The 17,140-nt window shown below is 40.9% G+C and overlaps 1 protein-coding gene across 1 annotated transcript; it reads right to left on the bottom strand.

The window, feature by feature from the left end:
- Positions 1 to 409: 409 nt before the first annotated feature.
- On the bottom strand, positions 410 to 1,790 carry LOC135639993 (uncharacterized). Its single transcript, XM_065154062.1, has 2 exons — positions 1,239 to 1,790; positions 410 to 814 (listed from the first exon to the last, which is right to left on the bottom strand). Exons 1-2 carry the CDS (start codon positions 1,708 to 1,710, stop codon positions 732 to 734), a joined length of 555 nt encoding a protein of 184 aa, XP_065010134.1. The 5' UTR covers positions 1,711 to 1,790; the 3' UTR covers positions 410 to 731.
- Between the last annotated feature and the right edge of the window lie 15,350 nt (positions 1,791 to 17,140).

Genomic DNA, 17,140 nt, shown 5'->3' with positions numbered 1-17,140 from the left:
CTTACTACACCAACAAGAGACTTCATGCCATAATGCGAATGACACCTAGAGAATCGAGGAACAAGAATAGTATGTATGGTACATGTAAGTCCAAGCAAATAATGCCGATTTGCAATTTGTAAGTCCAAGGAAAGAATTTGGTGAAAGCAAATAAGATCAATAAAACTAGTAGTTTCAGTCTGCAATTTATATGTAGAGTTTGGGCATTGTATCGTTAATCTCTGCAAAATTTGTCATGCTTGCGGCAGCATGAGGTGCACTATTGTCAGGAGGATGTCACAGACATCATTCTTTGTTACAATGAACAGGCATTTACATTGCATGTCTGTCAACTATAACCAAGAAGAGGAGCTCCAAGATGCAAACCAATCCTTCGTTTAAATAATATTCAATACTAAGACTATGAACATGCCAAAGAATAATTTATTCATATACACTATCATACATGGAATACTAGAAACATAATTCTTTACCATTGTATCAATCTGCTATCACACCTCAGAACATCAATGTTTTTCTCCTACACCTCTCTTCTTCTTTGATGCCTCCAGTCCCATTACTGGTATGTGACTCCAACAAGAAACTCTACCCTCCCACAAAGTCACAGATGCATCTGATGACATTGAGCAGGAAAGCATCAGGCATAGTCACTCTACCAAACATGGGCTCGGCATTAAAATCCGACCAATTAATTCTTCCAGTCATCAAAAGAACTCATAAAAATGCAGTCTCTATTTCTTGCATAATCTGAGAGTAAAAGCCACTGCTTGGGCCCAATACCTCAGTCTTGCTTTAACTTCATCAGGATCATCTCCTGGCAGCATCAGAAGTGAAAACTAAATTAAATTTCGTGCATTAGCAACTAAATCAAATTCACCAAGCAACCTTTTGAACCTAAAAAAGAGCAGATATTATACAAATTCAAGGAAAGCTTTTGATAATGCTGTAAAAAGAGAAAAAAAAAATCAAAAAATAACCTCCTCCATTTATTCACGGAAACGTACTGGGGCATAAAAATTGGTTTTTTCTTGCTATTTGACCTTCCAAAGATTTATGCAGTAATATGAGGAATAATCCGTTCGGATAAATCTTTTTTTCTTGAAAGATCAAATCAAAGCAAGGACGTTCCGAATCGTAAGTCGAGAAACAAAAATCGAATCTTTGGCTCACTCCTGCAACTAACGAAACTAGTCCTTGGCAAGAGTAGAAAAGAGAGGGTACAAGGCAAACACGTTTACCTGGGCTGGAGAACTTCCAGTTGGCGATGGGAGGAGACGGCGGCAACGCGGACAGATCTAGGGACTCGCTAGAGGATGAGCGGTCGATGGACCGGTTCTGCTGCTGCTTCTCGTCCAAGAACCTCTGGCTCATCGAGTAGCAGAGCTCCAGCGCTGGAAGAGTGTTGCACAGATCGGGGATCTCCTCGTAGCTGAACCCGAACCCAAGGTCGAGGCACCCCTTGAGCTCCTCCAGATCGTCGTCCGTCAGGCTCTTCGTCCTCGCGACGCCATTCGTCGCCTGCTCCCCGCCGCCCTTGGCGTCCACGTACCCCTCCAGCATCACCTCACCGCTCTTCCGCGGCCACGGCTCTTCGTCCCTCCATCCCCTCCATTGGATCTCCTCCTGCTCCTCCTCCTCCGACTCTTCCTCCCTCATCTCCCTAGGGTTAGGGCTCGAGGAGATCGAAAGAGGCGAATCTGAGCTTCCCATGTGGTTTCGCTCTCCTTCTTGGATTCTCTTGATGTGTTGGGTCTTTTAAACGGGTCTCTCTCTCATGTGGACACGGTGGATGGGTGCATGAATGATGATCGTGATGATTGATCATGATTAGAGATGGCATGCAGTCGATAGGCAGCTTCTTTTTATTTTCCGACTCGATTCTTGGTTTATTTGTCTCACCTGCCTTACCTGTTATCGGCTGTAACGGCGCTATTCTCCAGTTGTTCCTCCAATGATAAGAAAGGTATGGAGGAGGGTGGTCCACGACGCCATCAGAAGAAAGTATTTATCGCACCTGGATCTCGTGTTAGGTTTCGTAACAATACGCGGACCAAGTGCGACGGATGCGCGTTGCGTGCGTGGCACGGAACGAACGAGTGGCACGGCGGGGCCGGAGGTGGGCCCGGCCACGTGTGTGCCTCTAGCCTGGACCACACGCAACCGCCTCGGCAGGCAGGCAGGCGGGCGAGACGGGTGTTGGGCGTGCATACCTTTTGCCACGTCACTCGCGCCGTCATCTCTCTGTTGCTGACAGCGACAGGTGACGCACCTAAAGTTCCAGGACTTGATGGCTGGTACAACCGGGCTAGTTAGCATGGTCGATGTGGTTGGTCACCGGCGCTCCATTTTTATTATCTATTTTAATGTTTTCGTTGAAACAAAATCTGGTCTAAACCAAGGGCCACGATCAGTCCCACGTGGATGAAGTCCACTTGCATTGCACGCACGCCAAGTAGAAACCTCTTGCACCCGCAGAATAAACACTTGGTTTAATTTTTTTTGGGAAAAGCCGGTCATCTCACCACGGTTTTGATATACTTACAGGAATTTGGATAAGTCCATATGTAACTATTTTACATTTGGCTCCTTGTTTCTAAAAAAAAGTTCTTTTATATCTCTTTTCTTTTCATCGTACATATTTCTTTACTTTCTATAAAGTCCATGAGCATATTTTTCATTATTATTTTACATTTGGATCCACCTATTCTTTTTTTTATTTTTATACAAAATTATTTTTTGCAATACAAAGTCAGTGACAATTTAGTTGCTGCATAACATAATATGTATATAAATGGTTGATGATGATGTCATAAGTTATATAAATATTATGAGTAAGTTTGAGTGATTTTAGGAAAAAACTCTTTTTTATTTTTCTCGAATGATATTCTTATTTTTTTAATATTCTCATTTGGTGTCTTTGTTTATCTTTAATATATTTAAATGTTACTTGTTGTCGTCACCTTTTTCTCCGAGTGAGTATTATCGAATGTTTTTGAGCTATCTTATTTTCACGATGCCTCGTTAGTTCTGTTATAACGTGATCGTCTCCTTCCTTTTTATTTTCTTTCCTCTATTTCAATCATATCACTTTCGCTTTATCATAGGTCATCTTCCTCTTCTTCCGTACGAGGCCTCGTCGTTTTTGCCCTGTCACTTTGATCGTGTCATCATCGTGACGAAAGGAGAAAAAGATATCGATGACAAACAACCACGAGCATTTGAGATATTAAAAAAATGAGGTCATCATTAAAAAAAACTTTTAAAAAAGATTTTTTTCATGAAATTCGCTCGATAAATTTATCATTTTCATCACTATCTTATATTTGAATTCATGTATAGACCATTAATCGGACTTATACGTTGATAAATAAAAATACTTTATTATTATTATTATTATTATTATTATTTCTTTCTTCCTACCTACTGTTTATATTCTACTCCTACCAATCACGTAGTCGGAAACATTTCTCTCCATCTGCAAAAGGAAACACATCAGTATCCCATGATCTGGATTCGGGAAAACAAGCTAAGAAAGAGAGGTGGCTGAGGGAAGCTTAGCATGCCTTCTCTTTGCGACTGGTAGCTGGACGACGATGATGATCATGACGATAGAGGCATTATGATCGGTGGATGAAAAGGGCCAAACTTTATGCTGAAGACAACCACCATGTGGATGATTGTGGAGTTTTCACCGGAAGGGCTTTGTGAAATCCATGAGCTGCCTTTGGTTTGTGGGAGAACAGCTCTCCGAGGCTTAGATGAGGAAGGCAAGCATCCGTCTCTTTGACCTATCTCTTTCTGAGGCCGTCCGCCTAAGGAAGCTATTTGACCAACTCTCCATCATATTTTATTTTATTTTTTAATTTTTTAAAAATAAAAAATATATTATATTATTTTTAAAAAAATAAGTATAAATAGATCTGCTAATTATGATTCAATTCGAATCGGAACTAAATGGACTCGACAATTTATCAGTTCCAAAGCAAACTAGAATCGATCTCAAGCGATTCGATTCAACTCTTTAATTTATTGGAAGCAGACACCATTATAGATAATATGATAAATTGAAATTATTCAAGCAAAGAAAGAAAGAGTGTTTGTAATCTTTTTTATCCTCCTTTGTGTCATTGAGATGTAACTGAGGATTTGATGCACGAAGAATTTTGGCATCAAGAGGTGGTGGATACACATCGAACTCTATCTCAGAACACAGGATTAGATGTGAGCACATGAGCACCCTGTTTCTGACCAAACAAGCCACATGCTGCTGCACTGGCACACCAGCTCAAGAAAATTGATGTCGAGTACACTCTTGACAATGAAGCATCAAGTCATACTTCCATTGATGTGAACAGCGTTGCCAATGTGATGTCATTACTACTATCACCTTTTTACGATGGATCATCAATCTCATTGGCTTTCAGGTGTCAACACTCCCTACATTGGTTTTCAAGTCCCAAGAGAGTTCCTTGTCCGATGCTGACCCCAAAACATGTAAGGAGTACACATATAATAAACTGATGTGTACATAAGTCTCTATGCATGCCATGCCCTCCAACGATTGAGATTACTCGCGTGAGTAGACGGACTCCTTGCTGCCCTTTTTTTTTTTCTTTTTTTTTAGTCATTATATCAATTTTGTTATGATCGATTAAGTAGACTACTTGTCAGTATATCTCCTTGACAAGTAGTTGAATCGTCATATGGAGACCAAGAATGGGTTTTGTGGAGACCAAATCGGACACCAATTGGCACAAAGGCATATACCCCCCAACCCGCTTGCACACGTCACATTTCCCACGATGCAAAATGCTTTCCATCTTTTAATTCATTCTTCATGCACCTCGGCCTCATATCAAAAAGGTATCATTTGAAATTAGACATGTTTTGTCACATGTATCGTATGCACATGACATGACATGACATAATTTATGATGATGGATGGAGATGGGGTATTAATACACCACAAGCCTGTTCAATTTATAGAGCATAAATTGACATATGTAATAAAGGTTCCTGGTTTTGATTTTTTATTTTTATTTTCCCCGGTAGGAGTATCCCGTTTCATTTCTTTGCTTGCCAGCATCCCTTATTTTTATATATCATAATATTTTCCTTATTTTTCTTTTCCAGTCCCTTTTTTCTTGATCCGATGATTCAAGCATCCCCTATTTTTCGAGATCCTAATATTATCCTTCTTTATTTTTTTTTCTAGTCAGTTTTATCTCGATCCGATTCGATACATTAAAAATCAACCCGATGAAAAAAAAAATCGAATAACTATAAAAAAAATTAGAAAACAATGTTAATAGTCATAAGAATCATATAATAATCCAAGTTTTTATATTTTAGAATAATTTTAAGTATATAATTATTGAAAAATAGATATAAATTATATTCAAAATTATAAAAACCTAGCAGAATACTTATGAAGCATAAAAAAATATAGTTCTTTATTTTTTAAGATCATATATATATATATATATATATATATATATATATATATATATATATATATATATATATATATATATATATATATATATATATATATATATATATATATATATATATATATATATATACACACACACACACTAAAAGTTAATACTTTTGGTCCTGTGAGTAATGTTTGGTTTAAAAAAACAAAAAAATTATTCAGTTACATTGTTTCCAAGGAAACAATGTAATTAGTTCATTCTTAGGATTTTCTTTATTAAAATGAACATAAACGGATTCCATACCATGAAAATTGATCTTGCAAAATTTGATCAAATTTAAACCTAAATTAGTGAAGTTTCCAACTTTTTTTTATTTTTGGAAACAATGTAATTGTCCCATTGTTGAATATTTTGCCCAAAATTTATATTTGGAGGTGATGAATATTTCTCAAATCTGCCTCAAATTCGATGCATTGGAGGTCCTTAATTTTGTCAAAGGAGCTAATTTTATTCTTGCTCTCTTGAGTCCATCATCAAGCACATCTTGGAACAAGTAGTTGTTTTCTTTTGAATGAGTCTACTGTATAATGTAATCCTTTTTTCTAGAATGCAACTAATCATAGAACCACAAGTTTTTTTTAGTCCTTGAAATACTAATGGAATAAAATCCTTTATTTCTTAAAAAAGTTTCCTAAAAACAAGATAATTGTTCTAATCTTGAGTTTTTTTTACCTAACATATACCTTATAAAACATCCTTATCATACCGACACACTTCACAATTTGAGCTATTAAAATAGATTTTGATTGTTCCACCATAGAGCTAAGTTAGATCTAACTAAAGTTCACTTTACAGCTATCTTAGATATCTTTCATAATTTCTTGAGATATCAACCATACAAAATTAAGTCAAGAGTATTCCTAACAAAAACTCCTCTCATGATTAAATTAGTTCCCGAGGTTAAAACGTTGAGAGCTAGTCAAATCCAACGGATTGGTACTAGCTACTAAGATAAAAAAAAAAAAAAAAAACTTAAATGTATACCTCGAGGTCTCTTTTATATGTGATTTCGAAATAATTACACATGAGATCATCAGCAATAAAAGGGATCATGCAAGTTTTGGATAAGGTGTCGTATAATATTTGTCACTCCTGAAGCCTTTGTCATCTGATAATGCTCATCACAGAGTTGAATGGTCGAGCATTCAACCACGTATGGCCATCGCAATTGCACATCCTTGGATCTGATTACCACATGTTAATGGGATCTGAGTGATAAGTTGCTAGGTTTGTTGACTCATCGACCACGTGTTGCTATATTTTAGCTTATGTGTTTGCTATGTTATCTTTTTTCTATCCCCTCCTTCCCCCTCTCACACACCCCGTCCCACACCCCACTGATTGTACTAGATCGGGAACTTCCAAACCTATAAGTCCAGTATCAAAGAGTGGAGTTCTCATATATGACATCCTTTGTATCTCAAGTCTAAAGATCAGATACACCACTGAGACTACGGAATCGATGTCTGACAATGAGGTATCATCAACCATCCAGCATTTCATGAGCGGATCAATCAATGAACTCATTCTCCAATGAGCATTTACACTGTAGCCCTAGTGCCCCAACATGAGCAGCTATGAGAACAACCACCTCCATCATATATATGGGTATACAATATATCAGTTTGTTCGGTTATCTCGATGTCCCTCTTGAGTAACCTATGACTTTGATTATTTAGGGTTTGTATTTAAAAGTGAATCAATCTCATTATCGTGATCTCCTAACGATTTGATTCTTATTACACAGATCCATGGATATCACAATATACTTATCCATTAAATAATATAAATTAATAAAATATAATAATAATAATAATAAGCAAAAAGAGTATATATCATGTCATATGTGTCATTACTCACGTGATTGGCTTGCAAGACACCTATGACTAGCACATAGTAGACTCTAGGTTGTGTATATTTGGGGTTACTAGGCCGCGCATCATCAAAATACACATTTGGACCGTAGGTTGTATTGTCAAAATTCATATTTGACTTATAGGTCATTCATCATTAGAGTGCACACTTGGCTCATAGGTCATGCATTGTCAAAGTATATATTTAGCCCATAGGTTGTACATTATTGAAATACCCATTTGGCCCATAGGTCATGCGTTGTCGAAATACACACTTGTCTTGTAGGACATGCTAGGATCATAATGGTACTAAGAGGGGAGTTGAATTAGTGCTATAACAAATTTGAATCGATTTTAAAGTTTAATCGATAAATCTATATTAAAAATACAATTAACCAAGAATATGAGTAAAGGTTACGGGTAAAATAAATAAAGAAACAATAATAAATCAAAAGCAAGAGAAGGATCATAGATTAATTTATAATGGTTTGGTCTTCCTGACCTATATTCACTCTCTATTCCTCTTCCCTCGAGGCCACTAGCTTTTATTACCGATCTTCTTAACGAATAAAGATAAACTATACTTGTTATAACTTTTCTCCTTTTAATAAGCTTAGGAGAGAACATTCATACTCTCTCTTTTATAAGATTTCTCATATCCTATCACCTCTAAACTCAAGAAGGATGAAGAGACTCAAATAATGCTAAAAGAGAGAGTTCATAATACTTTTGTGCTTAGGAATTAGTGTTCTATTAAGCAAGTATGAGTGGGGTATTTATAGATTCCAAAAGACTATATGAATGAAACCAAAAATTCAAATCCTTGGAATTTCGGGGTACTAGCGATACTACTGTCGGCTCCGAGAAGTACTACCACCGTAACGGGCCATGAATCAGGGTTTTGATAGTACTACCGTTAGCCTAGGCAGTTCTACTGCCACCCTAGGTGGTACTATCATCTGTTGAATCTCATATTTTGATGATGAAACCAATTGTAGTGTTGTTCTAATATGCGTTTAGTGACACAGGGCTAACGTCGATCAAGAGAAGCAAATTGATTAAAGGAGGAGGAATCAGATATTGGGATAGAGTGAACATGTCAAAATATTAGACTTCGGGCCGGAGAAATGGTCGACTTGTCGATAGAAGGCTTCGAGCTGAGAATTTTGGCATCGGGCCTAGAAGAGTGGACATTGCGCCAATGAGATCGGAGTTGCGGAGGTCAACATGCCGATTGGGCAAAGGCTGCAAAAGAGGACGATGCGCCAAAGGATTAGACAAAGCGCCGGAAGAACCAATGACATGTTGGACAACATAGGATTCACTTATAACCAATTATGTTTAGATTGAGTTAGTTTAGAGTCTAATTGAGTCGGTTTAGAATGTAATTAGACTAACTCAATTTAGGGCCAACTAGGCCCAAAATAGGGTTGTTTTGGGCTAAGAGAAAGGCTTATTCGGTGACCTAAGTTTGGGTTGTGTTGGGCCAAGTGGAAGGCCCAAACAGTGACCCAATAGGTGGCACCGTCATGGCACAGTCTCCGAGACTATGTCAGGCAGTGGTACCGCCAATCTGGGCGGTGGTACCGCACAGTGACAGTGCTACAAGCGGTGGTACTGTTGGGAAATCTTGGGGGCGACATCATATGCGCAGCGGAAGAACAAGAAAACAAAATCCCCAATTCCCAAAGATATGTTCGTCGTCGTGCGAAGATTGGTGCGCAAAATCCGTGAAACTTAAAACTGCGTATAGAGTAGATTGTGTTACCTAGGGAGATCGTATATCCCCGTTTTCTTGCAGATCCTTAGGAGAGGGTGAAGGAGATCAAGCGTCCTCCTCTCTAGCGGTGATCCACACAGTAGGGTTACGACGACGCTCCTCAAAACTCCAGGCCTGCTCTGAGGTGGAGAGGGAGAGGAGAATAGGAAAGGCAAGCAAAGGCTCTAGCCTATGAGGCTCTGAATCCCTCCTATTTATAGAGGTCCCCTGTCAAACCCTAATGGGTCCTCCCCTAGTGGGTATTGGATCTGCATCCAATAAGACAAGGGCTTCGTCGGATATCTCATATCCGAACCTCTACTCATCGCAATGCCTACCATATGTGTGTGACCCTCTAGGCCCAATATCGAGCTGGCCGTAAGTCATACCTGTTAGAACTCCTTCTAACTCAGTGAATTATTATCTCTGTAATAATTCACTTGACTCATCGACTACGGACGTACTAGGCCACTACGCCGTAGTCCCCAGACGATACAGGAAAATCCAATCCATTGGACCTGTCTGTCCTAAGTTACCATGTACCTATAGTCCCTCATCCATCTAATATCCCAGAGATCGTATATCGAGCATGGTGCTATCAGACCCATATGGTTTCTACTCGAGTCTCGCTCTAATCAGATTCTCCCGGAGAACTCTTTCTCTCTCAACCCGAATGACCCTGGCTAGGGATTTGTCTAAGCAAGAACACATGAGATATTCCTCTCATGATGCCGAGAGTGGATGATCCTCTATCGACACTCAATAGCCCTCGTAAGGTCGACTACCACTCTCAATGACCAGCTGTACTAGATCTGGGATAGCCAAACATATAAGTCTGGTATCAAAGAGTGGAGCACTTATACAGGACATCCTTGGTGTCTCAAGTTTAAGGACCAGATACACCACTAGGACTACAGAATCGCTGTATGACAATAAGGCATCATCAACCATCCAGCATTCCGTAAGCGGATCAATCAGTGAACTCATTCTCCAATGAGCACTTGTGTTGTATCCCTAGTGTCCCTACATGAGCAGCTATGAGACCAGCTGCATCTATCATATGGACGGGTATACAACACACTAGTCTGTCCGGTTATCACGATGTCCCTCTCGAGTAACCTGTGACCGGGATTATTTAGAATCTGTGTTTAAAGGTGAATCGATCTCATTATCGTGATCTCATCACGATCCGATTCCCATTGCACAAATCCAAGGACATCATAATATATATATACACATATGCAATAGTTATAAAGTGATATACGTTAAAATATAATAAGGAAAAAGATTCTGTATCAAGTCACATGTGTCATCACTCACGTGATTGGCTTGCTGGGCACCTATGACTAGCAATCTCCTACTTGACCTAAAGCCAATCATCTATATGTCTGATCCCCATCAGACCCCTGTGACGCTCAAAGACAATCTGAGACAACGGCTTTGTTAGTGGATTTGTAATGTTATCTTCGGATGGAACTCTTTCCACTACTACATCTCCTCGAGTTACGATCTCTTTGATAAGCTGGAACCTCCTCAGAACACTTCTGATAAGACCCGGGTTCCCTTATTTGAGTAATCGCCCCATAGTTGTCACAATATAAGGAAGTCGGCTCCTCGCTACTCGGCACGACTCCCAAATCTATGATGAACTTCTTCACTCAGACTCCCTCCTTTGCTACATATGATGCATCAATGTACTCCGCCTATGTGGTCGAGTTAGCAGTGGTATCTTGCTTTGAACTCTTCCAGCACACTGCTCCTCCATTCAAGGTGTACACATACCCTGAATTCGCCTAGCTATCATCGACATCAGATTGAAAACTTGAGTCTGTGTAGCCTTCAAATTTAAGGCTACTACCTCCATATACTAGTAAAAGATCCTTAGTCCTTCTCAAGTACTTAAGGATACACTTTACTGCTTTCCAGTGCTCCAAGTCTGGATCCACCTGATACCTGCTCGTGACACTCAGAGCATGCGTTATATCAGGCCTAGTACATAGCATGACATATATGATAGACCCAATTGCTGAGGCATAAGGTATCATATTCATGTTCGCCCTTTCTTTTGGAGTCTTTGGAGACATACTCATAGAAAGCGATATCTCATGTCTCATCGGTATGAGACCTCTCTTAGAATTTTTCATGCCAAACCAATTGACAATAGTTTCTATGTACTTGGACTAGGACAAGCCAAGCATCCTCTTGGATCTATCTCTATAGATTTTAATCCCCAAGGTATAGGATGCTTCCCCTAAGTCCTTCATGGAGAAATGTCTAGATAACCAAGCCTTTACTATGGATAGCATTCCTACATCATTCCCAATGATCAGGATGTCATCCACATATAACACCAAAAAGGTGATAACACTCCCACTTACCTTCTTATACACACAAGGCTCATCTTCATTCTTAACAAAGTCATAAGATCTGATTGCCTCATCAAATCTTATGTTCCAACTTCGGGAAGCTTGCTTTAGTCCATAAATGGATCTAAGCAACCTACACACCTTATCTGGGTAGTTCTTGGATACGAATCCCTTAGGTTGCATCATATACACCTCCTCCTCGAGGTTTCCATTGAGGAATGTGGTTTTTACATCCATCTGTCATATCTCATAATCATAGTGTGCTGCAATAGCCAATAGAATTCTGATGGATTTTAGCATTGCTACGGGTGAGAAGGTTTCGTCGTAGTCAACACCTTGCCTTTGACGATACCCCTTAGCCACTAGCCTTGCTTTATAGGTCTCTACCTTTCCATCTACTCCGATCTTTTTCTTAAAGATCCACTTGCAACCGATGGGTACAATACCTTCGGACGCATCAACTAGGTTTCAAACCTTGTTGGAGTACATAGAATCCATCTCAGAATTCATGGCTTCTTGCCACTTCCCAGAGTCTATACTCATAATAGCCTCCTCGTAGGTCTGAGGATCAATATCCTCAACATCCCCTCCTCTAATATGTACCACATATCTCTCAAGAGGATGGGAGACTCTATCAGACCTACGTAAAGTTGAAACTTGTGTATTAGGTACCTGAACAGACTCGGGCTGTAGAGTGGTGCTTGAGCTTGGTTCTCCAACCTCGCTCAACTCTATCATGCTCCCACTATCTTCGCCAAGAATGTGTTCCTTCTCAAGGAACACTGCTCTCTTAGCTACAAATACCTTTTGGTCATCGAGATGATAGAAATAATACCCACAAGTTTCCTTGGGGTATCCCACAAATTTGCATCGCTTTGTCCTTGATTCTAACTTATCGAGGTTGTGTCTTTTAACGTGGGCAGGGCAGCCCCAAATCTTAACAACCTTAAGATCAGGCTTCTTCCCTTTCCATATCTCATATGGTGTAGACACTACCGACTTAGTTGGAACTCTATTCAGAAGGTAAGCTGCGATTTCTATGGCATATCCCCAGAATGAGATGGGTAGGTCAACGAAACTCATCATGGATCGTACCATGTCTAATAACGTACGATTTCTCCTTTCAGAGACACCATTGAGCTGAGGTGTATAAGGAGGTGTCCATTGGGATAATATCCCATGGTCCTTGAGGAACTGAGTAAACTATGTACTTAAGTACTCACCTCCTCGATCTGATCGAAGAGTTTTGATACTCTTTCCAGTCTGCTTCTCCACCTCAGTCTACTTCATTAAATACACATATCCATACTTTGAGAAATCATCAGTAAAGGTAATGAAGTAGAAGTAACCACCAATGACATGAGTTGACATGGGTCCACATACATCACTATGTATGAGTTCCAACAGCTCAATGGCTCTCTCTCCAGTTCCACTAAATGGAGAGTTGGTCAGTTTTCCACGAAGGCAAGGCTCGCAAGTTGCATATGACATATAGTCGAATGGATCTAGATATCCATCATTTAGCAACTTTTGAATCATTCCCTCATGGATATGACCTAGCCTACAATGCTATAGGTATGCACTGTTCACCTCATCTCGTTTCCTCTTAGACACTTACATTCATGATATGTGGAGTAGTGTCTTGCATAAACAAACCTTTATGCAATATTTCTCTCATCAATCTCCCCTCGGCTTTGCTAGAATTTACAATAAATTGTAGATGTGATAAGCAATACTGGTATCCAATACTAATGCACTATCACAAAAATCTGACAATTGGAGATTGATCATGAATGTACTTGAAGCTTCTCCAAGCTTCTATTTCGCCCTCTCTGCAAGGTACTCTTTGCAGTTCCTTTTCCAGTGCCCATCTTTACCACAGTGGAAGCATTGGCCTTTGTCCTTTGCTGGGTCTTTCTTAGCAACCTTTGCTTTACCTGGTTTGCCCTTGCCCTTTCTCTTCTTAAGGGACCTTTCTGCTTTCCTTTTCGTTCTGATCTCACCAGTGTAGAGAACTCGCTTCTCTTTCTTAATAGTACTCTCTGCCTCCCTCAACATATTGAGGAGCTCTGGGAGAGTCACCTCAAGCTTGTTCATATTAAAATTCATTATGAACTGTGAAAAGGAATCTGGTAGGGACTGAAGCATAATCTCCACACACAAGTTATCCTCTAGGACCATTCCTATACTTGTGAGTTTCTCTATCCACTCAATCATCTTTAGGACATGGTTCTGAACCGGTGTCCCCTCAGTCATCCTAGCGCGGAAGAGGCTCTTGGATATCTCATATCGCCGAGTCCTTCCCTGTTCCTCAAACAATTTGCTGACATATAGGAGAATGGATCTGGCATCCATCTTTTCATGTTGTCTCTGTAACTCAGGAGTCATAGAGCCCAACATATAGCACCGAGCAAGAGTGGAGTCATCAATGTACTTCACGTAGCGAGCGATCTCATCCTCGCTTGCCCCTTCTTTGGGTGTAGGCATCACTGTATCAAGGACGTACACGATTTTCTCCGCCGTGAGAACAATTCTCAAGTTACGGAGCCAATCCATATAATTTGGACCAGTGAGGCGGTTGACGTCAAGTATGCCACGTAAGGGATTTGAAAGCGACATTTTCTGAAAATAAAGATGCAGCAGAAATGAATAACATGTAGATTTTGCAAGAAATAAACTATCAAGATATGGACTTCTATCTTAATATGCTCCCACTATTTTACTAACGTGTCACGCGACACCCTCAACACATGAAACGAAAGTCTCCGACAGACTTCTAGTGGGGATCAGGATCCAATCAGCGTCTTAGTGTAACCTCAAGGGACTCGACCAATCACACTAAGCCTAAAAGGTAGGTAACTCTTGCCGATCACAACTCCTTGTGATTCTCGTCCTATTCGACCTCCGAATCACCATGGCCTCGAGGGACTCGACCAACCATGATTCTCGGTTAAGTCAACACCTTCGTTACAAGATGAGTCTGATTTGATGATATACCCTCGAGAGACTCGACCAAGCATACCATGCCTTCAGGTCACCGGTGACATCTCTATGTCGTAAGCAAGATAGCGAATCGCGATATAGGTGAGTCTCGAGGGACTCGACCAACTCAACCTACAACGGGAATCGGTTCCTACTTATAACGATGGAAGGCCACGTGGGTCAATCTAATTGTCTCACGTTTACCGACTTAATATTATCGAGAGATGTTTCTATGATTTGGTCTCCTAATATGACATGTCACACATATACATATTTAATATATATCTACATCACATGCAAATATATATACATATCTAGTATGTGTATAAACAATCACACCAGATGATCATGGACCACAACCTAATGTGATTAGGCCCGAGCTAGTAGGCCTAATCACTCACATCAAGATCTATGTGTGCAACGGTGCATCTCTATGCCTTGTGATCGTCCATCTCGTGGGTCCCGCTATCGCATCCATGCTCCCGCTGTGCCTCCTCAAGTGATTACAACTTAATCATAGGCACGCAGGCCCGACAATAACCGAGAAATATAATGGAGGCTCGCAGACCTCAATAATAATAATCACAAGTACACACATCACATGGTCCATGATCATCCATCCACACATCATACATCACATGTATAAATAATCATCATCATGTAGGACTAATTAATTAGTATTTTATGAAATCAGGGACATATAGGGAATTTCTCAATTCCTAAGGGTATTTTTATAATTTGGACAAAAGAAAGAAATTGGAATTTCTCAAATTCACAGGGGCAAAACTATCTTTTTGCCCAAAACCCTAATTCCCTCTTACTGTTACCGCTGTCGCCACCCTGCTGGCGGCGGCCTGTGCGGCGGGGCGAGGGTGGTGCCCTCGCCTGTATGACATGGACTTAGCTGGATTTGCCTAAGTCGTGCGGCATCCTTGCGTGTCCGTCCGCAAAGGTCAGCCTCCCCGAAGCCTCTCATTGTCCCTTAGGACCACCAAAAGAGAGAACGGGTTAAAGAGAACGCCTCAATCGGGATCCACAAGCAAACATCTCCGAAAAACACTTCATAGACAATGCAAATTACAAACAGACTTTACAAGCTCTAAACAGTGGCACAACAAAGGGTAAAATGGTCCATTACAGACCGAAAAGCTCTCGCGCGTGTCCACATGACACAACCTTTATTTACAAGCCTAAAGAGGCCACCAACCCAACTAAAGTGGGACTATTAAGCCTTCGGCCGCCCCTCTACATGTTGTACAAGGCATGAACATGCCAAAAGACACGGACATATATAAGCATTACATCAAACACCCTGTTTCGAAGTTTGTCCGTGACATTCTCCCCCACTTATTCCTTCGATGTCCTCGTCGAAGCCTTTGTGAACACTGCAACTCTTCACCTTTGTTGAGTCTTCAGTCTTCCGCTCCAGCTGCAATGCGCCTCCTGGCTCCCAACTGCTCTCCGCTGCTGTTTTTGAGTAGTCGAACCTTTGATCCGCCATGCTGCTTCAACTCGCCAATGACTCTGACTCTGGTGTGGGGTTGGCTGAGTTGTATTGATCCTCGTTGATTCCTGCGGATCCACCAAATGAAGGAAAAGACCCTCCTTACTGCGCCAGTCTCTCAAAATCTCCACATGCTGCTTGAACTGGGTGGATGCTTGTTGGAGCTTTAACGAGCATCGCCTCGCAAACTTCTGAAGTTTTGGGTCCTTCCTCCACAAAATCTGCTCATTGACTCTTCTTTCAGTTAGTTGTCACATCCAAGTAGGTTCGCATCACTTCCGCTTTCGATTGACATTTCGTTGGGAAATGAAGCGGACAATCTACTCTCAGTAGCACTGATCACCGTTGGTGAGGATTTGACAACTATTGTCTTCCATTATCTTCGAAGGGTCTTTGAACTTGTGCAGAGCTCCTCTACTGGATAGATAAGAGAATTGGGGTACTCGGTTTCGCCCATTCTCTTAAGAGTTGAGAAGGCAAAGGTTACTTGACTTCGCCCACCTCCTCGAGGTTGTACTTCATGCATCGAGCTGGTTACTGGCCTTCGCCTGCTCTTTGCTCACACTTCTGAAGCACTTGAAGTGTTTGCACTCCTTGCGTTGAGTTAGCTACTGTGATTCACTTTCTCAATGCCATTGAACTTCTGGAATGCAGGAAGTTTTCACCCCAACTTGGAGTAATTCTCTGATAGATGAGGTCGCCTTTGGGATTGTACCGTCTTCTCCATCAACCCTGCCACCTACTCCATTGAGTAGCAAAGGTACAGCACCACGTATTGCCTGCTTCGTTCCTTGGTCGTGCACTCTTGCATGACCCGAAGTCCTTCACTTACGGCTATCTTGATGAGAAACTTGTTGACATCGGTCTTACGAAGTTTCTTGGCCTCTGCCCTTCAGCCTTGTCTCGGTACTTGGAGATTGCCTCTGCATGCTCCACCTCCTTGGCCCCTTTCACGACCAAGCGCTCTCCCTCCGTGAGAGCAAGGGATCAATGACTTTGACGGAAGTCCCGCCTCTACGGTACCATGGCGCTGCCATGCCCATGGCACTACTATCCGTCGCCTCGCCTCTGTATCCCCTTTCTTCACAATCAGTAGATATGTCTCCGTGACACTCCTCTGAGTCCACCTCCATTCTAACTGATGCTTGATTTTGGGTAGCTAAGTCCCTCTGGAC

The sequence above is a fragment of the Musa acuminata genome, chromosome BXJ3-6, assembly GCF_036884655.1.
Source record: "Musa acuminata AAA Group cultivar baxijiao chromosome BXJ3-6, Cavendish_Baxijiao_AAA, whole genome shotgun sequence".
In the NCBI taxonomy this organism is placed as follows: domain Eukaryota; kingdom Viridiplantae; phylum Streptophyta; class Magnoliopsida; order Zingiberales; family Musaceae; genus Musa; species Musa acuminata.
Note: the sequence above shows the minus strand (reverse complement) of the source record. Positions and strands in the feature narration are given on the sequence as shown.